We start from the raw sequence: 25,014 nt of genomic DNA, 5'->3' as shown, positions 1-25,014 counted from the left end.
CACAGATCCAAATGTACAGATGATGCAGAAGGGTGAGGGTTTCAGGAAAAAGAGGGCTTAATTGGACAAGGCTCTTGGAGGAAATGTGACCTCATAATTTAGTGTAGTGCCTGGCACTTAGTGATATTTGCTAAATGCTTACTTTATTATTTATTATTATTATTAGCCTAGACGTTCCAGAATTTAGCATCCACCTAGAAGCCAACAGAGCTGAATGTCTTGATGGGTACTGGAACTTTGTCATTTTGCGGTGCACTTGTCTAATTTGTCACTGCTTTCATCACAGGAGGCTTGTCCATTGCGGTTCCTGGAGAAATAAGGGGCTATGAGCTCGCACACAAACGTCATGGCAAACTGCCGTGGGATCAACTCTTTCAACCCAGTATTCGCTTAGCGAGAGATGGATTCCACATTGGAAAAGGCCTGGCTAATGCTTTAATTCGCCAGAAAGAAACCATTGAAAATGACCCAGCATTGTGGTATGTGTTTCCTGGGGCTGGGGGAAGAGCAAGAGTCTCTGAAATCTCCTTCACCTGAGACCCTGCCCCCCTCAAACTCCTGACTGTGAAAAGTAGAAAAACATCAAATTAATGGGGGTGAGAAATAAGTACCACATGCTAAAAGTTCAAATCCAAGCCAAATTTGGAAAAATCAATCCATCATATTTATCGAGCTCTTGCTGTGTGCAGAGCACTGTACTGAACGCTTGGGAGAGTACAACACAGCGGAGTTGGTAGATACATTCCCTATCCATGACAATCTTACAGTCCTCTAGACTGTAAGCTTGCTGTGGGCAAGGAATATGCCTGTTGTATTGTACTGTCCCAAATGCTTAGTACAGTGCTCTGCACAGAATAAGGACTCAATAAATATGATTAATTACAGAGAAAAGCTCAAAATGTAAGGTGCAGGAGAACAGGTATTGGACAGATTTTCCTCAAATCCTTGTGCTTTTGAGCAGATTAGCAGTTTCGAGAAGCAGCACGGCTTGGTGGATAGAGCCACGGGCCTGGGAGTCAGGAGGTTGTAGGTTCTAATCCTGACTCCACCACTTGTCTGCTGTGTGGCTTTGGGCAAGTCACTTCACTTGTGCCTTAGTTACCTCATCTGTAAAATGGGGATTAAGACTGTGAGCCCTTTGTGGGACAAGGACTGTGTTCAATCTGATTTGCTTCTATCTACCCCGGCACTTCATACAGTGCCTGTCACATAGTAAGAGCTTAAAGAATATTATTATTATGATTTGGGGCTCACAGTTAAAGTAGATTTGAAATTAGTATTTATGAGAAATGCAATTTTGATGGACCTTGACGGAGAAAGATAGGGAGAAGAAAAGACACCACCTCCAATCTCATGATGCTCTTTCACAAGCCTCAGTTCTGATCTTTGTACATTAATCAATTAATGAAAGCTAGAGGAGCAGCATGGCCTAGTGGAAAGAGCATGGAGCTGGGACTCAGAGGACCTGGGTTCTAAATGTGTCTCTGCCATCTGCCTCTTGTGTGACCTTGGGAAAGTCACTTCATTTCTCTGGGCCTCAGTCACCTCATCTATAAAATGAAGATTCAATACCTGTTCTCCCTCCTACTTAGATTGTGAGACTGTGGAACATGATGTCTGACTATATGATTATCTTGTATCTTCCCCAGTGTTTAGAAAGTGCTTGACATGTTGTGAGCACTTCACAAATGCCACAATCACTACAAACATGTTAGTCATTACTAGGGAAAATTTGCTCGTGACAGTTGTAGATGTTCTCTGATCAAATATTCATTCTGTAAAATCAAGCAAGATATTGTGGGCAACTTAGTGTAGGAGGTTATACTGATGGAATATTAAACAAGGGTTTGAAGCAGTTAGAGAAATCATTCCAACAACTTTTGTGAACATTATCCCCATTTGAAGCTGGTGAGTCGAAGATGTAATTTTATTTAATGGTATTTAAGCGTTTACTATTTGCCAGGCCCTGTATTAAATGCTGGAGTAGACAAAAGGGAATCAGCTTGGACAATGTCCATGTCCCAAATGGGGTTTTCAGGTTTAATGCCCATTTTACAGATGAGGTGACTGAGGTTCAGAGAAGGTAAGTGACTTGCCCGAGAACAAACAACATACATGTGGTGGATCCAGGATTAGAGCACAGGTTCTCTGACTCTCAGGTCCGTGCTCTTTCCATTGGGACAGGATGCATTCCTTAGAGCTTCAGACTAAGTTACGTGCTCCCTGGACTTTTAAATAAAACTATACTATATTTTTTAACAATTGTGTCAGGTATCTGGCATGAACCTGGTGTACAAGCCCATTGGAGAAGCTGATAGTCATCTGAAGAATTTGCTGTGAGAATTCTAAAAAAACCCTTAATTCCCAAATTGGGATGATGATGGAAACTCTGAGTAGACTCTGTTCCCAGGCAGAGAAATTTAGTTAGAAATGAATTATATGGCTGGGGTAAGTTTCTCTTTGCAACTGAACAAATTTCCTGCTCGGGGTTCCCTAGATTGTTACTGCTTGTTTGTCAGTCCGTTTCACTACTTTTAAAAGCGCTCTGAGAATGATTCTAGGAACAGAAATCTTTGCAACCAGAATTTGCGGGCTGATCTCCAAGGAGCTCAGTCTTCATTTCTCGGATCAATGTTATATGATGATAATTGTGGTACTTAATCAGTGCTATTTGAGTGCTTATTGTGTGCAGAGCACTATACTAAGCATTTGGGAGAGTACAATACATCAGGGTTTGTAGATGTGTTCCCTGCCCACATTGAGCTTACAGTCTAGAGAGGTGCTTATAAGTACTCACCATGTGCCAAGCCCTGAGCTAAATATACAGTTGGATACAATCCATGTCCCATATGGAGCTCACGATCTAAGAGGGAGAGAACATTTTACAGATGAGAAAACTGAGGCACAGAGAAGTCAAATGATTTGTCCATGGTCGAACAGGTAGGTGGCAGAGCTGAGATTAGAACCTAGATCCTCTGACCCTCAGACCCAAGCTCTTTCTGGTATTCCACAGTGTTTTTCAAAGCATGGTGCCAAAGATACAGGGTTTCAAAAGAAAATTCCCCTCCTGAATCATTTTCAAACCTTAAGGAAAATCTTAAGGTTACTGGAAAAATTCAGAGAAAGTGGAATAACACCCTCCCTTACTGTAACTCAAAGATTTCATTTCAAGTCCATTCCCAACCCGTTGCCTAGAACCAAACTCTTAATTACAGACTCCAATTAGCCTGCTTTAATTTTGAACAACCTTTATACATAATCAACAAGGTGGGATCATCAAAGGGGAAATTGGGAACTTCTAAATGGAGCAGAGATTCAGAAAGGGATGTGATTGAACCAATTTACAATGATGGTTGGTGCTACACTGAAGAACCTTGCGCTCAGTAATTACAATTGTCCAGAAAGCAACTCGGATGCTTTTTTTAAATGTTATTTGTTAAGCCCTGTGAGGCACTGTACTAAGCAGTGGGGTAGATACAAGCTAATCAGGTTGAATGTAGTCCATGTCTTACATGGGGCTCTTGGTCTCAACTCCCATTTTACAGATGAAATAACTGACACACAGAGAAGTTGTGACATGCCCAAGGTCACACAGCAGGCAAGTGGCAGAGCTGAGGTTAGAACCCAGGTCTTCTAATTTCCAGGTCCGTGCTCTCTCCACTAGGCCATGCTGCTTCTTTATGCCAAGTTTTTGAAATCAAAACTTGAATGCTTGTGACTCTTTTGATAAGACTGATTTTTCCCAATTTCATACTGCCAATCTTTCTGTCTTAAAGATGATTAGATGAGAACTTTTTGACAGGAACCGACGCAAGAAGGGAAAGGTTTGGGAACCTGGTTATCATTTTACATTTCTCCTGAAGGGAAATATGGGTCTAGTTTTCATTATGACTAAGGCTTTGTACTTGAGAAGCTTGGACTTTATATCCTAGTTATGTTTTTAGTTTCAAGTCAATTACTGTAGCTGGATCTCCTTTGTAAAGCAACTGGGTCATGCATGGAACACAAGAGTTGTGGAACTTCATTTGGAGACCATCACTGAGGGTGGTACATAGATTAGTTTAGGTGGGGTTTTTTTTCCTATATCCTTCTCTAGACCTTAAGCTCCTTGTGGGCAGAGACCGAGTCTTCCAACACTATTACATAGCTTGACTCGACACCAATGTTTAGTATACTGTCTGGCAAACAGTAAATGCTAAACAAATACCATAATTATTATTACTTTCCCAAATGCTTAGCACACAGTAAGCACCCTACCACAGAATGATGGAAAAAACAAACAACAAAAGAATACCTAGCTGTCCACCTAACTAGACAGACCAGAGCCTGGAAACAACAGAAGCAGCCGAGCAGGGCACACGTAGACCAGGGAAGTTGTTTCGGGAATCTCTGGGTCGATATGAAAACAACCGTGGAAAGTGAAACCACCCTCTCTTCCCTTCATCCATTACTCCAGTGAGGAAAGAACAAGATATGTTCAGATCACCTCTCCAGGATCCATCCTGCAACAAGCCGTGTTGCCTGAACCTGATCTCAACTCCATGCCTGGCTAGTCCACGCGTGGCACGTGACACCGTACTTTTAGGTCAAAGAATTCTCATTGTCATACCGTGGTCTGGTCAGAGGAGGGTGATAGGGGAGAGACTCTTGTAGAGAGCGAAAGAATAGCGGGGAAAAAGTTAAAAATCCATACTTGGCATCATATCAATGTGGGCCAGGGGATTTTTTTTTTATGGTTCTTGTTAATCACTCACTATGTTCCAGACACTGTACGAAACACTGGAGTAGATACAAGACATTCAGATTCGATACAGTCCCTGACTTATAAGGGGCTCGCAGTTTAGGAAGATGGGAGGAAGATTTAATCCCCATTTTTCATATTAGGTAACTGAACTGAAGCACCACCACTTCTCTGCTTTGTGACGTTGGGCAAAACACTTTTCTTTTCTGTGCCTCAGTTCCCTCATCTGTAAAATGGAGATTAAGGCTGTAAGCCCAATTGGGACATGGACTGTATCTGACCTGAGCTTTCACAGTACTTAGTAGAGTGCCTGGCACACAGTAAGTGCTTAACAAATCCTATTTTTTTTAAAAGCATAGAAAAGTGAAGTGATATAGTCACATAGACAAGGGCCTGAGCCAGGAATAGAACCCAGGTCTTCTGATTCCCATGCCCTTTCCACTAGGCCACACTGCTACTCCTGTTGTCCCCATCTGGGTTTGGCTAGCGGACAGATGTCTAAATGGAAAAATGGCTTACTCTGCTGACTTTGCTCCTGGATGTCTTCCATGGTCTAAAATATTGGTAATCAATGTGGTAATAGAGGTACCAGTTGCAGATATAGTCATTAATACAGCCACCATCTCTGGCCCGTACACAATTATATGTACCCTTCTTTAGCTCCTGTGTTTAAATTTAGAATCGAGTGAATATTCCCTTATTGTTTTTTATTTCTCCTTTCGTAAATATGTTTCTATTTGTCTCCCTGTTAGGATGGAAGTTCCTTGGGGACAAGCAACAAGTCTTGTGATACTTTCCCAGGTGCTTAGCACTGTTCACTGTATCCAGTGGGAGCTCAAAATTTATAACCATGAATTTATTTAGCACTTATTATGTGCCACACAATATATTAAGTGCTGGGGTAGAAACAAGGTAATCAGATTGCATACCGTTTCTGTCTTACATGAGGCTCAGCCTAGGTAGGAGGTGGAACAGGTAGAGAGTCCCCATTTTCCAGGTGAGGAAACTGAGGGACAGAGAAATTATGACTTGTCAAAGGTCACACAGCAGCCATCTGACTTCCAGGCCCGGGCTTGTTCCACTGGGCCGCATTTCTGCCTATTATTGCTATTACTATTCTTCTTCCTACTACAACAGTTAAAGAGAAGCAGTATAGCTTACTGGATATACTTGAAAGTCAGAGGAACTTGGGTTCTGGGCTCTATTTCCAGCCCTTTCACTTCCCTGATGTGTGACCCAGGGCAAATCACCCAACTGCTCTGTGCCTCAGTATCTTCATCTGTAAAATGGGTATTCAATACCTGTTCTCCATCCTACTTAAACTGTGAGTGTCCATTTGGGACAGTGACTGTTGAGCCTGTTGACTGGGTCTCTTCATCCTCCAGAGGTTTCAGTCTCACAGAGAATTCTAGAAAATGTAGTCCTTCCAGACATTCAGTGCCTAAGAGGAGAGAGTATCCTGAATAAAGTCCCCAAACGTTTCTACATCCAGTCTCAACCAACATTCAAATGAAAAACATATACTGAACATTTTTTTCAATGGTATTTGTTAAAGACTTACTATGTGTCAGGCATTGTACTAAGCACTAGGGTAGATAGAGGATAATCAGGTTGGGCACAGTCTTCTGTCCCACCTAGGGCTCACAGCCTTAATCTCCATTTTACAGATGAGATAACTGAGGCACAGAGAAATTAAGTTACTTGTCCAGGGCCACTTGTCTAAAGCAAGTGACAGAGCTGGGACTAGAACCCAGGTCCTCTGACTTCCAAGCCTATGCTCTTTTCACTAGGCTGCACTGCTCATTTTAGAGTATGATCCTCCAGAGCTAAAGGCTAGTTGGCAATTGCCAAGAACAGAATGGAGAAGTGATACTTTCGTTTCCCCCAAGGAAGTTACACTTTAGTGGGGGAGACAAACATAAAAATATTTACCACTTGAGAGGACAAAATAAGTAATGGAGGGGATATATATGCTTGAGTGTTAAGGAGGATGATTGCTTGAATAGGGTGTAACTGGAAACATTCCTGGATTCTCCAAACCCTAGTTCCAGTGAGCAGTCCAAGGTTTTTTTTTTCCTGAATTCCTCATTCCAGGTGCCATCTGATCAGGTCTTTCACCTACCCGTGCTAAAATTTTCCTCCACCTGTTTTCTGTTCTCCTCTGATTCAGCAAAGTGTTCTGCAAGGATGGGAAAATCCTGAGCAGAGATGACATTGTCAGGATGCCGGACCTAGCGAAGACGTACGAGACGATAGCCAAAGAGGGGGCAGATGCTTTTTATAGAGGAAGTCTGGCCTCCCAGATTGCCAAGGACATCCAGGCAGCAGGTGAGTGAGGGGCAAGAGCCCAGCAGGGTGGCTGAGGGGTTGGACTGGCTCATGTGAAGAGTTAGGAAGTGTGGAAAGCCTGAGGCCCAGGCGGACGGGGGATTTTCCTTCTTGGGTGAGAAGGAGAGTCCCAGATACCCACAGTAAGCTATTTTGCAAGTCGAAAATGAAAACTTTGCATTGATCCACCATTTTATATCTTGGGGAAGCTGGGAGGCAAGCGAGGGGACCAGTACCATGGGGGAATCATATGTAATTGATGATATTTATTGAGCACTACTGTGTGAAGAGCACTGTGGTGAAGCAGCATGGCCTAGTGGAAAGTTCTTGGGCCAGGGAGTCAAAGGACCTGGGTTAATAAAAATAATAATGATGATGATATAAGCACTTACTATGTGTCAAGCACTGTTCTAAATGCTGGGGTTGATACAAGCTAATTCATTCATTCAATCATTATTTATCGAGCGCTTACTATGTGCAGAGCTAATCAGGTTGGACACAGTCCATGTCCCACATAGGGCTCACAGTCTTAATTCACAATTTATAGATGAGGCAACTAAGGCACCGAGAAGATAAGTGACTTGCCAAAGATGTCACCGCAGACAAGTAGCAGAGCTGGGATTAGAACCGAGGTCTTTCTGACCACTAGGCCATACCAATTGCTTGCTGTGCATCTTTGGGCAAGTCACTCAACTTCTCTATGCCCCAGTTCTCCTGTTCTTCCTACTTAGACTGTGAACCCCATGTGGGACAGGATCAATGTCCAACCTAATTGTATCTTCCCCAATGGTTAGAACAGTGTTTGACATATAATAAATGCTTAACAAATACCATTAAAAAGAACACTATACTGAATGCTTGGGAGAAGTACAGTGCAGTAGAGTTGGTAAACCCTTTCCCCGCCCGCAAGCAGCTTATAATCAGGGTGGTTGCTGGGTTTGAGTTCAAGCAGCCCCCACCTCCCTCTTCTCTCTTTTTCTTGACCCCTCCACCCAAAACCAAGGAAGGGAGAGGAGAAAGAAATTTCCCTTCATTGAGGGCACCTGAAATCCTTCAGGGAAGAGAAGTTTCAAGAACCCACAAACTTGCCCCAGACTAGTGAGTTTCTGGGAATTGGGATCTAGCTCTGACTCTGAAGGATGTTTTCGTTTCTACAGCTGAACTAGTCCCCCTCTCCTCCAGCCAACTCCATGGCTCAGAGCCCTCGCAAATCTCCTCTACGCCCACAGTCCTGTTTAGCCAGAGAGCAATCATTAATTTAATTGGACAAAATGAGGCATTGTATATTGAATCAATAGGAAATTAAATTTAAAAAGGCAATTTAGGGTACTAAGCAGATGAAGAAAGCCAAAATCACAAACATATTTTAATTTTTTCATCAAGTGGCCGGCAGAAAAGCACTTCAGTTCTGGGATGATGACCCCAAATAATGGATATTTGGCTTGGGGAGAGGAGGGACTGCCGAGAGAAGGAAGAAAGTGGGAGATGGGGAGACAGGAAAAGTTCTGGGAGAAGATGGAAGGAGGCATTTTGGGAGAAGGAAGAGTGCTTTAATTGTTATATCGTACCTTCCCAAGTGCTTAATACAGTACTTTGCACACTATAAGTGCTCAATTAATACAATTGAATGAATGAATGAAAATGGACAGAGAGGGCAGAGTTGGGGAGTGCTGGAGATAAGACTTGGAGAATGAGTAACAAAACCATTGAAAGTGTGAGGAACCAGAGTCTTGGGGTCAAAAGAAATTTTGAGGCAAACCTGGAATACTCGGGTTGCAGATGCTGAAGGAGTCTTGGGGAGGGAAGCAGCAAACCTAGTGGATAGAGTGCGGGCCTGGGAGTCAGAATGACCTGGCTTCTAATCTCAGCTCCAACTTCATGTCTGCTGTGTGACCTGGGGTCAGTTACTTCACCTCTCTGTGCCCCAGTTATCTGTAAAATGGGGTTAAAGATTGTAAATTCCATGTGGAACATTGATGGTGTCCAACCTGATTAGTTTGTATCTACCCCAGCACTTAGTACAGTGCCTGGCACGTATTAAGCAGCACTCCAACACCTCACCCCTCTTGTCTCACCTCGCTTCTCAGAACGTACAATCCAGCCCACACATTTCGCTCCTTTAGTGCTAACCTTCTCACTGTGCCTCCATCTCTGCCTGTCTCACTGCTGAATCCTAGCCCACATCCTGCCTCTGGCCTGGAACACCCTCCCTCCTCAAAATCTAACAGATAATTACTCTCCCTGCCCTTAAAGCCTTACTGAAGGCACATCTCATCCAAAAGGTCTTCTCAGACTAAGCCCCACTTTTTCCTCATCTCCCACTCCCTTCTGTGTCTCCCTGCTCCTTTGCTCTTCTCCTCTCCCAGCTCTACAGCACTTATGTACATATCTGTAGTTTTATTTATTTGTATTGATGTCTGTCTCCCCCACTGCAGACTGTAAGCTCCCTGTGGGCAGAGAATGTGATAGTTTATTGTTGCACTGTACTCTCCCAAGTCCTTAGCACAGTGCTCTGCACTCAGTAAGCACTCAATAAATACGATTGAATGAATGAAATACCTTAAAAAAAAAGAAAAAGAAAAAAAGTGTGACCAAATTCTATTACTTGAGGTGACCCGAGGCCATTTTGGGGAAATTGTCTTACCTTGTCAGCTGCCTGGTTCTCCAGACCTATGCTACATTTCCCCACCTCAGTTACCCCACAATAGAGAGGGGGGTAGGGAAAGGGTCAGAGTTGTAGGAGTTGGTGTGAGATCGCCCCTTACTCTACCCCTCACCCTTTCTCTGCATATCTTTACACTTGGTTGCTTCCCCCACCTATAATTTATTTTAATGTCTTTCCCCCCTGCTAGAATGTAAACTTCTAGAGGGCAGGGTTTGTCTACGTTATTGTACTCTCCCAAGCTCTTAGTACTGTGCCCTGCACACAGTAAGTGTACAGGAAATACCACTGATGGATTGATGGATGTGGTCAAATGTTTATCAACTTCTGGTTGAAGTCAAAACACTGAACAAGAAAACGCCTTTTGGTTGAAATCTTGGTGCCCCTGAAAAAAGGAGATAGAAAATTTATTTTTTCAGTAGTATTTATTGAGCACCTGGTATGTACAGAGCACTCTACTATGCACTTGGAATGTACAATTTGTCAACAAATAGAGACAATCCCTGAATTTATGAAAAAAATGCTGGAATAAGAATTCTTGAAACTGCCACAGCCTTAGCAATAGACAACCCCTACCCTTGCTTCCTTTTGTGGAGGATGATCCCAGAACTTGCAGGCCCTGGAGACCCACATGATGACATTGGTCCCAGTCTCCTCTGGTCTGTAGCCAGGGCCTTTGGGTTGGTTGGGGGAGGGAGGTTTGACTCGAGGCACTTCTGCTCTCTCTTTGCTCCGGGACATCACTGACTTGGCAGCACCAGGACAAGCAAGGGGACAAGAGTATAATCTCATTGTGGGCAGGGAATGTCTCTTCCCACTCTGTTATATTGTACTCTCCCAGTCGCTTAGTGTAGTGCTCAGCACACAGTAAGCCCTCATTAAATACGATTGATTGATCAAGTGTCTTGGTACTTTGGGGAAAGTTTCTTCCTCCATAGAGTGAAGTCAGGCCTGCGGTGATTCTCCCCATGACAATCACTTCAAATCCTGTTGATAGTCATATTTCATTTAAAACTTCTTCAAATAGAGAAGCAGCGTAGCCTAGTGGACAGGCCATGGGTCGGGAGTCAGAAGGACCTGGGTTTTTATCTTGGCTCCGCCACTTGTCTGCTGTGTGACCTTGGGCAAGTCACTTCACTTCTCTCTGCCTCAGTGACCTCTTCTGTATAATGAGGATTGAGACTATTAGCCCTATGTGTCCAACCTGATTAACTTGCATCTACATAGGACATAGTACATGAGGAACATGTGAATGTGGGACAGGGACTGTGTCCAACCCAATTTGCTTGAATCCACTCCAGCGTTTAGTACAGTGCCTGGCACAAAGTAAGCACTTAAATACCAAAATTATTATTAGACACAAGATAATCCGAATAGATACACAGTCCATGTCCCATATGGGGTTCACAGGCTTAATCCCCATTTTATACATGAGGCAGTACATAGTACAAAATACAGTGCCTGGCACATAGTAAGTGCTTAACAAAAGCCATTTACTGTTTTTGTTTCTGAATGCTAGGCTAATCAGAAGGCAGGCAACTTCACTGCTCATGACCCTGAAGGGGTCTGGACTATTGAAGTAAAGTCCTCTAGGTAATAATGATGATGATAATGATAATTGTAGTATTTGTTCAGCACTTATTATGTGCCAGGCATTGTACTAAGCGTTGGGGTGGATATATGGAAATCAGATTGGACACAGTTCCTGTCCCACTTGGGGCTCATAGTCTTAATTCCCATTTTACAGATGTGGTAACTAAGGTACAGAAAAGTTGTGAGTTGCCTGAGGTCACAGAGTGGACAAAAAGCAGAATTGGGATTAAAACCCAGGTTCTTCTGCCTTCCAGGCCTGCGCTTTATCCACTAGGCCATGCTAACCAGTGAGGAGCAAGGCACACACAGGAGGGAAAGAAAGAGTTGGAAACCCTTGTGAAGTTAATGAGGTTAATTACTCCTGAAGTTATCTCTTTTAATAGTCAAACTTGGTACACACCTTGAGAGGAAGGAGAGCTGCTTGATAAAGCCTCACGCAGAAGGATGGCATGACGTTACTTTTAATGATGTTAATTGTGGCTGCGGTTACTTCTTTTAATAGTTAAATTGAGAGTGGGGAGCCTCGTGCCTAGGGATGGGCATGTAGAGGAGCTCCAAAATACGCCAGGAACACTGGGAACTGGATAACTCTCGGACATGGGTGCCCAACTTTCAGTGGTTTGTCATTGTGACATGGGGATGGGGTGAATGATGCAGTTTGCTGTTATGTTTACTCTTCCTTAGACTGTGAGCCCCACGTGGGACAGGAAATGTGACCGACGTGATTAACTTGTATCTATTCCAGCACTTAGAACAGTGTTTGACACATAGTAAGCGCTTAACAAATACCATAAAAAAGTGGGTGTGAGTGGTGGTTGATGAAGGGTGGGCCTAAAAAGGGAAGTGGTCATTCGGGGTAGCCGAGTCTCGCAGTGAGAAGGAGAGTTCCCGCTAGGCAGGAAGACATGCAACCTTTGGGAATCTCTCGTACTTCCTATGGAATCCCACCCCCTCCCTATACCTCCCCTTCCGCATCACCCCAGTCATCTGTATCACACGTGTTCCATTATAGGGGGGATCATCACCGAAGAAGACCTAAAGAATTACAACGCAGAACTAATCGAAAATCCTTTGAACTTCACCCTTGGCAATTACACCTTGTACACTCCAAGTGCACCCCTGAGCGGCCCTGTCCTCGGGCTCATCCTCAACATCTTGAAAGGTAAATGTGAACATCACTCACAGGATTCACCAGAGGCCCCTCAAAGCCACGGGACTATGCCTGTCTCTGGGCAGCTGGGACGGTGGGTGGGTCGTCAGACAGCAGGGAGGCGTTCGATGTCCGCAGGGGTAATTGTGTATAGGATAACTCAGCCCAGAGCCGGGAGGCTTGAGGGGATGTGGAGGCACAGGGAAGGCTCTTCTGGAAATAGAAACTCTCTCCGGTCCCTGGATGTTGTGGCTTTCCTTAAAAGGGAGGAGAAATCCCTTTAAAAACAATGTGCCCTAGTAGGTAGAGCACGGGCTTGGGGTTCAGAGGAACTAGGTTCTAATCCCGGCTCTACCACTCATCTGCTGGGTGACCTTGGGCAGGTCACCTCTTCTCTGCTTCTCAGCTGCCTCATGTATAAAATGGGGATTAAGCCTGTGAACCCCATATGGGACATGGACTATGTATCTATTTGGATTATCTTGTGTCTAATAATAATTCTGGTATTTAAGTGCTTACTTTGTGCCAGGCACTGTACTAAACGCTGGAGTGGATTCAAGCAAATTGGGTTGAACACAGTCCCTGTCCCACATTCACAATTCCCTCTTTACGAATAAGGTAAGTGAGGCACAAAGAAGTGAAGTGACTTGCCCAAGATCACACAGCAGACAAGTGGCAGAGCCAGGATTAGAACCCACGACCTTCTGACTCTCAGGCCTGTCCTCTATCCACTGCGTCATGGTGCTTCTCTAACACCAGTGCTTAGTATAGTCCCTGGTACGTATTAAGTGCTTAACAAATAGCATAAAAAAATCTAGAGGGTAAATTGGTGGGCCCTGACTGGATAAGAATAAGATTATGATGGGTATCCCCATCCCCCAAGCACTATTTGGAGTCTCTAAACTTTAACTCTCACTTACTGAACACTAGACAAGTTGCAAAGCACTCTACTAGGAATTTGGGAAGAAACAATCCAAACCGTAGAAATAAAGACCCAGTCCCTGTCCTCTAATAGATATAGTAAGTGGACACAAATTGCCAAACATAAGAAACATAAGATAGGTAGAATGGCAAGAGTACGGATAATAGTAATAAAAGTGAAAGCTGTTTAAAGATATTGTACCGGGTGGGACCGGAGACTGCGTAGACTACCTGTCCCCCATATATCGATAATAACGGAATATCGAAGAAAGAGGTGGATAAGTCCAGGTTGATAGTTTATTTAGAGTGGAACGCGGGGGGACTTACCCACAGAACAGTCTGTGATGGCCAGCGGACTTGGAGCGATCACACCATGTCCTCCCCTCACATCACTACCTTATATGAGAAGCAGCGTGGCTCAGTGGAAAGAGCACGGGCTTTGGGGTCAGAGATCATGGGTTCGAATCCCAGCTCTGCCACTTGTCAGCTGTGTGACTGTGGGCAAGTCACTTAACTTCTCTATGCCTCAGTTCCCTCATCTGTAAAATGGGGATTAAGACTGTGAGCCCCACGTGGGACAACTTGATTCCCCTGTGTCTACCCCAGCGCTTAGAACAGTGCTCTGCACATAGTAAGCGCTTAACATATACCCACATTATTATTATATCCCCTCTGGTGTGCCAAGAATAAAGGGAGCCCTGTATGGTTGGGGGGGGGAGGCATCGGCCACCTGGCTCGATACTCCCTTCCCGGTATCTCTGGGGCCCAAGATTCGTGAGGCAGTATGTCCTTGGCGGTCGTTCACCATACAATCTTGTTGCTGCCGTGGGGCCTCCTTCCTCTGGCAGGTCCATCTTCCTCCAACCCGGGGTTGGCGCTACGTTGGCATTGTGCAGTTAACAAGGCAGGATTGGGTGGGGGTCGGCCTTGACTGTGCTAGCCCAAATGTTTCCCATGGAGTCTGACCATACAGATATAAATGGATATTAAGATGACTAATGGGATGTTGACCAGGAATGCGGAGATTAAGCAAGGAAGGTCTTTGGGAGGACGTGTTTTTCAAGGGGGACTTGAGGGTGGGAAGGGATGTAACTTAGTAGATATGAAGGGAAAGGACCTTCCAGAGAGGGGAAATGACATGAGCAATGAGTTAGAGAAATGAGACTTGTTTGAGATTATAGATAGAAAGTAGGTTTAGTAGGAGGGAATCAAGAGTCTGAACTGGGATTTGGCAGAAGGGGGCAGATTGGGGGGACACAACTGGTGGACAAACTTACCCAGTGGTCAGTGGGCTGCGTGATGAAGCAATGTGGAAGCAGCTTAGTCTAGTGGATAAAGCACAGGACAGCCAGAGGACCTACGTTCTAATCCCAGTTTTGCCACTTGCCTACTGTGTAACTTTGGGCAAGTCTCAAGTTTTTGTGCTTCAGTTTCCTCCCTTTTCTCCTTCTTCTTGTGAGTCCCATGTGGGACAGGAAATGTGTCCCACCTGATTATTAACTTGTATCTACCCTAGCCCCTCGTACAGTGTTTGGCACATAATAAGCCCTTAACAAATACCATTAAAAAATGACAGGAGAAAATGGGTAACCAGGGGAGGCTTTTGAGGCGATAGGTGCCCGAACCAGGGTGACAAGGATATATAGAGGAAAAACTGGCAAGTTTTAGAGAGAGATTGGAATGTGAGCGGTGAAGGTGAGTGAGTTTCTGGTACAGGAAGAATGGGGGTGGTGGTGATGCCAACAGAGATTGGAAAATTAAGGAGAGAAGTTTTAGGAGGGAAGATGGTAAGTTCAGATTTTGAAAATGAATTTAAGATGCCAGTGAGAAATGGCTGCAGAAAAGAGTTTGGGAAACTTGTGAGGTAGGATTGGGTGTCACCTACGTTAAGGTGGTAGCTGAAATGTGAGTGGGGGGTGTTAGAGGGGCCAGGACAGAGCCTTGAGAGATGCCCACAGTAACAGGGTAGAGGGAGGATGAAGAACAGCAAAGGAGACTAAAGAGAAGTGTTCAGAAGTAGGAAGAAAATCAGGGGAGTATAGAGGCAGTGAAACCCAGACAGGGAAGGGATGGTCCCTAAGCCAAAGGCAGCGGAAGAGTCCAAGATAGTTGAGGCAAATAATCTGCTGGACATTACCGGAAGGAAGTCATTGGAGGCCTTGAAGAGTGTGGTTTCAGTAAACCAAAAGGAGTAATATCTAGATTGCAGGGAGTTGAGAGGAAGTGAAAGGCAGCTAATATACGTAACCCTTTCAAACAGTCTGGATAGGAACAGAGGCAATAGTAGTAAGGGTCAGTAAGAGTTAGGAATCACTTTCTCCAAATAAGGGAGGCTTCAATTTCCTAAGGGACAGCTTGGCCTAATGGAAAGGGCAGGAAGACTGAAAGTCAGGTGCTAGCCCCGACTCTGCCACTGGCCCGCTGAGGGATCTCAGGCATGTCTCTGAGCCTGTTTCCTCATCTGTGAAATGGGAATAAGATACCTACTTTCCCTGCTTCTTAGACTGGGAGCCTCTTAAATGGGACAGGGACTTTTCTGATCTGATTATCTTTTGTCTCTGCCACACTTCTCTGCCACAGAACTTAGCCCAGAATAAGCACTTAATAAATCCCATCATTATCATTAAGTTTATAGGAAAGCAGAAAGAAAGGAGTCAGAAGAAAGACACGTTGGAAATAAGCTTTGGGCAAGAGCTATATGAGATGGGAGAGGATGAGGAAGAAAGTTAGATTTTTTAAAGCAATCAGGGGTGGGTAGCAGGGGTTGGGGAAAAAAAATGGGTGCTTAACCATAATTCAGAACCATGGAAATGGCAGGTCTATGGGAATGAACTATGAGCTGGCAAGGTGGGTGTGGGGAGGGGAAGTCTGATTTGGGCAATTGTTAAAAAGACCACAGGGAAATTTTCAGAGGGCATGTCTAATGAACAGAGTCTTTTATTTACCTGGTCTGCTGGGACTTATTTAATTCCCTATCATCTATGGAGAATTGGAAAGTAACATTTCAAGAACACTAAAAAGCAGCAAGGTCTAGGGAAAAGAGCATGGTTCTGGGAGCCCAAGGACCTGGATTCTAATCCTGGCTCTGCCACTTGCCTACTCTGTGACCTTGGGCAAGTCACTTAAAGAGAAGTTTGCCTCAGTTACTGCATGTGTAAAATGGAGACGAAGATTGAGCCCATATGGGACAGAGACTGTGTCCAACCTGATTATCTGGTATCTACCTCAGTGTTTAGTACAGTGCTTAACAAGCACCATTGAAAACAAAGAAGGAACAACAAAAAGCTAACTTTAAAAAGTGTTGTTTCTACTTCTGTAAAGATTAGGCCTAGCTAGGTAAGCAAACTCCAAATTAGGAGTCTTTCACAAGTCTAGATCCGGACTGTCTTAAGGTCAGGACACAGTTATTTATTTTTTAATGGTATTATTAAGTGCTTACTATGTGCCAGGCACTGTACTAAGTGCTGGGGCATATACAGAATAATCAAATTGGGTAGAGTCCATGTCGCACTTGAGGCTCACAGTCTTAATCCCCAATTTTGTAGATAAGGTAACTGAGGCACAGAGAAGTTAAGTGACTTGCCCAAGGCCACCCAGCAGACAAGAGGCAAAGTCAGAATTAGAACCCAGACCCATGCTCTATTCACTCGGCCACGCTGCTTCTCTATTAGCCACTAGTTATTAGCCGCTGGGCTATGTTTCTCAGGCGTCTTTTTGCTTTACTGTTGTTTTTCTCTTTCACCCTAGGATATAACTTCTCGAGTGACAGCGTAAAGAACAACGAGGCAAAGGGGCTGACCTACCACCTCATTGTGGAAGCTTTCCGTTTTGCATATGCCAAGAGGACGCTCCTGGGAGACCCCAGATTTGTTAATATTACCGGGGTCAGTCCTGGCTGTTGGAATGGAGAGTTTCATGTCTTAACTGCAAATCTGCTAAGGGGCAGTTGCTATAATCCCTGTTAAGAAGGATGAAGACAGGGCTGTCAGTGAACCGGTAACAGGCTCCGACCTTCCGTCAGCAGGAAACCAATGCAAAGCTCCTGCTAATCCCACCCTCTCCACCCGGAGAGGTGCTTAAGCGCCTGTTGTTGTCAGCAATGGGTGCAGAACCTGAGTTGTGGAAGGGTGATGTATTGCGTGAATCCGCCCAGCCAGAGGAGAGGGCTGCAAATGAGAGACTTCAAGCCCCAGAGCACAGTGATGTTGCCCAACTCCATCTTAATCCTCCTTGACCTCGCAGCTGCTTTTGCCCCTGTGGACCAAAGCCTTCTCCCAGAAACGTTCTTTAATTCTGGCTTCATTGACAATTTCCTTTCCTGGTTCTCCCCTCTGGTCACTCATTCATAGTCTCTTTTGTGAGCTCCTCCTCTGCCTCCACCCCTTAACTGTGGGAGTTCCTCAAGGTTCAGTTCTGGGTCTCTTTTATTCTCCATCTACACCCACTTCCTTGGAGAGCTCATTTGCTCCCACATCTGCCTCTCTTCAGATGACTCCCAGGTCGACTTCTCCAGCCAAGAGCTGAAGGGTGTTCGTTCTTCCTGTCACAAAGCCCTGCAGATGGGCCGACTTCCACAAAGAACCATCTGGCACAGTTCAGGTGGAATCTGGTAATAATGTTGGTATTTGTTAAGTGCTTACTATGTGCAGAGCACTGTTCTAAGCCCTGGGGTAGATCCAGGGTAATCAGGTTGTCCCACGTGGGGCTCACAGTTAATCCCCATTTTACAGATGGGGTAACTGGAGGCACAGAGAAGTTAAGTGACTTGCCCATAGTCACACAGCTGACAAGTGGTAGAGCTGGGGGTCGAACCCATGACCTCTGACTCTGAAGCCCAGACTCTTCCACTGAGCCACGCTGCTTCCCCAGCGTGGTCTGTCTCCCTGTCTGGGCTTGGAGCAGGAGTATCGGGCATTTGGCCTTTGCATTCAGGGATGAACAGGCGGTGCAGAGTCAGTCGGTGGTACTTATTAACCTCTTCCTGTGTGCAGGGCACTGTACTAAATGTTCTGTACATTATAACAATATAGCAGACACATTCCCTGCCCACAGTGAGCTTACAGTTTAGAGTGCTGAGTTCAGGCCCAAAGCCTGGACAGCCTAGTTCTCCCCACTGCAGCCAACCCAGAGATCCCAAGGTAGTCTTCCACTTGTCCATGTGTCCTGAGAGCAAAGGGACTGGAGTTGGCCCCCTCTGCCCTGGCCCGACCAGGAGCCAAGCCTGGGGGATAAGCCTCCTAGCCTTTCTGACCCAATCTATGCTCAGAGTGAAGAACTGAGTGGCACTGCTCCATTCTTTCAAGATCTTGGGTTCTAATTTCAGCTCCACCGCTTGTCTGCTGTGTGACCTTGGGCAAGTCATTCATTTCTCTGGTCTTCAGTTACCTCATCTATAAAATGGAGATTGAGACAGGGACTGTGTCCAACCTGATTTGTTTGTATCCACCCTAGTGCTTAGCACAATGTTTGGCACACAGTAAGTACTTACCAAATACCACAGTATTATTATTTTTTATTCGCTTTCTTCTCTCAACCAACCAACCGTTTGGGATGGCCACCTTGTGACCTCTGGCCTGGATAGCTGGAGATCACTCAGTGTCGTTACCCCCCTCGCTGGGGTCTGATTCTGGGGTCTCCTCAGGCTACATTCCTTATTTTCTGGCCCTGATTCCTTCCAGCAGCGCTCTCTGAGTTGGAATGTCTTTTGTTGTCCTAACAGGTGATCCGGAACATGACTTCGGAGGTTTTTGCGGCCAACTTGCGGCAGCGCATCACCAACACCACGACCCATCCCACAGACTACTACGAGCCCGAGTACTACACCCCCGACAACGCCGGCACCTCTCACCTCTCTGTGGTGGCGGAGGATGGCAGCGCGGTGTCGGCCACCAGCACCATCAACCTCTAGTAGGAGAAGAGCTGGGAAAGAGGGGTTGGGGGTGGGAGGGGTCTGGCATGGAGACAAGGGATCCAAGACCTGCTTCCCTCCTCAAAAATCTCCAGTGTTGCCTATCAACCTCAGTGTCGAACAAAAATTCTTCACTATTGGCTTTATAGCTCTCCACCACCCTGCCCTTTCCGACCTCGCCTCCCTTATCTAATTCAACATCCCAACCCACACACTCTGCTCTTCTGGTGCTAGCCTTCTCACTGCGCCTTGATCTCACCTGTCTTGTCACCGACCCCGGCCCCCGTTCTACCTCTGGTCTTGAATGCCCTCCCTCCTCAAATCCGCCAAACAATCACTCTTCCCCCGCATTCAAAGCCCTACTGGAAGTGCATCTCCTCCAAGAGACCTTCCCAGATTAAGCCCCCTTTTCCTCAGCTCCCCCTTCCTTCCACATCACCTCAACTTGCTCCCTTGTCTCTTCCTCCCCCTCTCCCGCCCCACAGCGTTTATGTATATATGTATATATCTATGTATCTATTTCTACTGATGCCTGTTTACTTGTTTTGATGCCTGTCTTCCCACCTCTAGACTGTAAGCCCAATATGGGCAGGGATTGTCTCTCAATTGCTGTACTGTACTTTCCAAGAGCTTAGTACAGTGCTCTGCACACAGTAAGCGCTCAAATACGATTGAATGAATAGGATGGGGTACAGCTTAGTTTTGGACAGGACCTGGGTTCTAATTCTGGCTCCACCACATGCTGGCTTTGACTTTCATTTATCCATTCATTCAATCGTATTTATTGAGTGCTTACTAAGTGCAGAACACTGTGCTAAGTGCTTGGGAGAGTACAATATGACAATAAGCAGACACATTCCCTGCCCACTACGAGTTTATAGACTAGAGGGATGAGCTTGGGCAAGTCATTTTACTTCTTTGTGCCTCAGTAAACTCGTCTGTTAAATGAGGATTAAGACTGTGAGCTCCATGTGAGACAGGGACTGTGTCCAACTTGATTACCTTGTATCTACCCCAGTGCTTAGTATGGTGCCTAACACATAGTAAGTGCTTAATAAATACCGTTTTAAAAAATGCTGGCCCCACCTAGATTGAACTGAGTTATTGGTCCTCTAGCCTGGGCATGTCTGGGTCCTCTGTATAGGGGCCCTGTCCAGAACCAATGTGATCTCTCGGGGAAGCAGGGCAAGCCATGGCTTGTTCCCTATTTGCTTCTCTGGGACCTCGCTTCCCGCACTCACTTTGTCTGGAATCCTGCTGTCCAGGGCCTCTACGGCTTTGGGGTCACCTCCGTTGGCTCCAAAGTCAGGATACAAGACAGATCACAGTGCCTCAGGCAGGGAGCGTATTTTGAGGCAGTGATCTGGCCTGACCTAGCCCGGCCCTGGAAACTAGTACTTTTCTTGTCTTATGCTGTCAAGTCATCTCTGACCCATAACGACACCATGGACACATCTCTCCCAGAACGTCCCACCTCCATCTGCAATTGTTCTCGCAGTGTATCCGTAGAGTTTTCTTGGTCAAAATATGGAAGTGGTTTACCACTACTTCCTTCCATGCAATAAACTTGAGTCTCAGCCTTTACTCTCTCCCATGCCGCTGCGGGAAGAAAGAGTCTTGATTTGTAGCAGATGTCTTCCACTTGCTAGCCCCTGCCCAAGCTAGGAGTGAATATGCCTTTGCTTGATTCTCCATCCCGTAGTTGAGACTGGCAGAGTACCGGAAATTCTCTAGGTGTGATCCTGAGTGGGTATAGAAGCTAGTAGCCCTGCTAATATCACACCTCCTCCGGGAAACCTTTCCTGACTAACCTTTTATCTCCCTGCCCTTTTCTCCTACCCTTCTGCATTGCCTATGCTCTTGGCTCTGTACCTCTTAAGCAGTTTGATACTCACCCCACCTCCTCAGCATATGTTTGCATAATCAAGGTGGAATAAGATAATTGTTTGGATGAACACGGTAACAGTTTGGATGGAGAGGAAAGGGTGGATTTTAGCGTTGCTGTGAAGGCTGAACCGACTGGATTTGGTGACCGACTGAGTGTGTGGGTTGAATGAGAAAATGACTAGAGGATAATGCCGAAGTGATGGGCTTGTGAGATGGGGAGGGTGGTGGTCTACACCGAGGAAGGACAGTGTTTGAATGGGAAGATGTGGAGTTCAATTTAGGGCATGCTAAGTTTGAGGTGTTGGTGGGATATTCAAGCAGAGATGTCCTGAAGGTAAGAGGAAATACGAGACTGCGGAGGAGAGAGGTCGGGGTAGAGATGTAGATTTGGGAACCATCCATGTAGAGATGGTGGCAGAGAAGCAGTATGGCTTAGTGGAAAGACCCTGGGCTTGACAGTCAGAGGACATGGGTTCTAAGCCTGGCTTGGCCACTTCTCTGCTGTGTGACCTTGGGCAAGCCACTTAACTTCTCTGTGCCCCAGTTCCCTCATCTGTAAAATGGGGATTAAGACTGTGAGCCCCTTTTGGGACAACCTGATTACCTTGTATCTACCCTAGGGTTTAGAACAGTGCTTGCCCCAGAGTAAGCACTTAACAAATACCATTATTATTACTATTAGTTGAAGCAGCATGGCCTAATGGAAATAACAAGGGCCTGGGACTCAGAAGGTTATGGGTTCTAATCCTGGTTCTGCTACGTATCTGCTGTCGATTCATTTAACTTCTCTTTGTTACCTTATCTGTAAAATGGGGATTGAGACTGTGAGCCCCACATGGGACAGACACTTTGTCCAACCTCATTTGCTTGTAACCATCCTAGCGCTTAGTAGAGTGCCTGGCACATAGTAAGCACTTAAATACCACAATTATTATTATTTTAAAAAATAATTGAAGCCATGGGAGCAAATGAGTTCTCCAAGGGAGTGGGTACAGATAGATGTGTAGAGGAGGTATCCTCTCTGTCTCAGCAGGAGAAGGAGAGATTGTCTCTAATCAGCTTGTGGAGTAGTTTTTCTTGAGGTCTGGTCTTGGGTGGAGCTTCTGCAGGAGGAAGTACTCCTGGAAGCAGAGTTTTCTGGAATTGTGGTTTAGCAAGAGGGCAGGGTCGGTACCAGACAGGACAGGGCTAGGAGCAGGGTAGAGTGCCCCTCCTAGATCTCCACACGCGACTGAAAGATTATAGTAGCACGGCAAAAACCCATTGCAGGTGGGGTTGATTGCATTTGTGTTTTTATTTTTAAAGCTTTGGATCAAAAGTCCTCTCCAACTCCAGTGGAATAATATTCAATGATGAAATGGATGACTTCAGCTCCCCTAACATCACCAATGAATTTGGAGTTCCGCCTTCTCCTGCCAATTTCATTGCTCCAGGTGAGGCATTTTTCTCCTCTTTGAAGAAGTAGCATAGCATAGTGGATAGAGCTCGGGCCTGGGAGTCAGAAGGTCATGGGTCCTGATCCCAGCTTCTCCATGTGGCTGCTGTGTGGCCTTGGGCAAGTCACTTCACTTCTCTGGGCCTCAGTTACCTCAACTGTAAAATGGGGATTGAGACTGTGAGCCTCATGTGGGACTTCCAACCCGATTTGTTGTATCCACCCCAGTGTTTAGCACAGTGCCTGATACATAGTAAGCACTTAACAAATACCACAATTAATTAAATTAAGCTCGTGTGGGTGGGGAATGTATCTACCACCTCTGTTGCACTGTACTCTCCCAAGTGCTTAGTACAGTGCTCTGCACTCAGTAGGTGCTCAATAAATACAACTGATTGATTGGAGCTTAGGGGCAGTTTGGCATGACTGGGGTCCATTTATGCATTCAATCGTATTGAGCATTGAGTATTGTGTGCAAAGCACTGTATTAAGAGCTTGGGAGAGTACAATATAACAATAAACAGACACATTCCCTGGCCACAGTGAGCTTACAGTCTAGCGGAGACTCAAATCAAATGGGCACTGTGCTGACTGCTTCCTCTGAAGTTCAGGAGGGTGCCCTTTCCCTTCTCTCTTCTCCCCCATCACCTCACCCTCCCTGCAGAGAGAGAGATTTCCCTGCTGGGAGTCTCACAGTCCCAGCAGAGCCCAAGCCCAAGGTCTGGGGGTAGCTGGGGTGGAAGGGCTTTACTAAGCAGCTTTTCTGGAATTACGGCCACAACGATGACACCCACATTACTGGGATTAGAGGGAGAGAAAACTTACAAACTATCTCAGGTTAAAACCCGAAAAAGATGGAGGAAAATTCATGTCCACGTATCCCCTATGAAAACATAAGCCACTTCTGGGTCAGACCGGTTAGTCTAGTCAGCCAGTTGTCTGGCCTCCAGAAACACGATGTTTGGAGAAACCGTGTGATGATTGTCCCTTTTTTTTAATGCTACTTAAGTGCTTTCTAAGAACCAGGTACTGTTCTAAGTGCTGAGAGATACAAGCTAATCAAGTGGGACACAGTCCATGTCCCACATGGAGTTAATAGTCTTAATCCCCATTTCACAGATGGGTAACTGAGGCACAGAGAAGTTAATTGACGTGCCCAAGATCACAAAGAAGAAAGTGGCAGAGCTGGGACTGTCCTCTTTACAGTCATGGCCTAAATGTTAATGCCTGAAAGTCAAAGGGTAGGAGAGAGGGAGGCCAAGGAGAGTCATTTTGGGAGATGCATGGAGGAGCACTCTGGGATAGGTTCTTCTTCCCATCCCACTGCCAGCTTGAACAAGATTCAGGAAACGGTAGAACGACAGAGTGTGCGTGCAAGAGTGTGATTCGAGCTGGAGGGGAACAGCGGCAGCTGCGATCCAGGATTCCGGCCCAGACGGTTTGGGGGCGGAATCACAATGCCGGAATCGGAGGAGAGGAAAGGTGGGCCGGCTCCAGATCCTGACTTCTCTTGCGTATGTGTTCCCTGCAGGTAAACAACCTCTCTCCTCCATGTGTCCCTCCATCCTGGTGGATAAAGATAAGAAGGTGCGGATGGTGGTGGGTGCATCTGGAGGAACCCAGATCACCACAGCCACAGCCTTGGTAGGTGGAGGGCTGCGTGGAGGAAGGGTATGCTGGGCGGAGGGGAGATGCCATCCCACCATTCTGCCCCGTGTTTGTGGGTGGTAAAGCATTGACCCCGGCCGTATCTACGGCCCCAATCTGACGCAGAGGGGGCGGAATTCTCCGGGACCCATTCATTCATTCAATAATATTTACTGAGCACTTACTGTGTGCAGAGCACTGTACTAAGTGCTTGGAGAGGACAATACGGCAATAAGCAGACACATTCCCTGCCCACAACGAGCTTAAAGTCTAGAGGAGGGGGAGAGAGACATGAATATAAATAAGAAAATTACAGATATGTACCTAAGTGCTGTGAGGCTGGGAGGGGGGAAGACAAAAGGGAACGAGTCAGGGGGACCCAGAAGAGACAGCCTTCTGACCGATTGCTTCTCATTACACCAGAAGCTCAGTGTGGGCAGGCACTATATCTGTTATACAGAAGCAGCCTGGCATAGTGGATAGAGCGCATGGGCTTGGGGGTCAGAAGTTCATGGGTTCCAATTCCAGCTCTGCCACTTGTCTACTGTGTTCGTTACCTTGGGCAAGTTGCTTCACTTCTCTGTGCCTCATTTACCTCATCTGTAAAACGGGGATTAAGACTGTGAGCCCTGTGTGGGACAGGGATTGTGTCCAATTAGATTAGCTTATATCCACCCCAGGGCTTAGTATAGTGCCTGGCACATAGTAAGTGCTTAACAAATATCATCATTATTATTATTAT

At 45.8% G+C, this 25,014-nt stretch overlaps 1 protein-coding gene across 3 annotated transcripts in view; it reads left to right on the top strand.

Annotated features, from left to right (window-relative positions):
* Positions 1-25,014, top strand: part of GGT1 (gamma-glutamyltransferase 1) — a 96,934-nt gene that overhangs the window by 70,226 nt on the left and 1,694 nt on the right. For all 3 annotated transcript variants that reach the window (XM_029048019.1, XM_029048010.2, XM_029048021.2), the window contains exons 5-11: positions 287-479; positions 6,912-7,069; positions 12,337-12,486; positions 17,143-17,279; positions 19,115-19,302; positions 22,496-22,623; positions 24,157-24,269. In XM_029048019.1, the coding sequence (XP_028903852.1) occupies positions 287-479; positions 6,912-7,069; positions 12,337-12,486; positions 17,143-17,279; positions 19,115-19,302; positions 22,496-22,623; positions 24,157-24,269 (1,067 nt within the window). The remainder of the gene's footprint in view (positions 1-286; positions 480-6,911; positions 7,070-12,336; positions 12,487-17,142; positions 17,280-19,114; positions 19,303-22,495; positions 22,624-24,156; positions 24,270-25,014) is intronic.

The sequence above is a fragment of the Ornithorhynchus anatinus genome, chromosome 2, assembly GCF_004115215.2.
Source record: "Ornithorhynchus anatinus isolate Pmale09 chromosome 2, mOrnAna1.pri.v4, whole genome shotgun sequence".
NCBI classification, from domain to species: Eukaryota; Metazoa; Chordata; class Mammalia; order Monotremata; family Ornithorhynchidae; genus Ornithorhynchus; species Ornithorhynchus anatinus.
The sequence above is the reverse complement of the archived record's forward strand: the minus strand, read 5'-3'. Positions and strand labels throughout refer to the sequence as shown.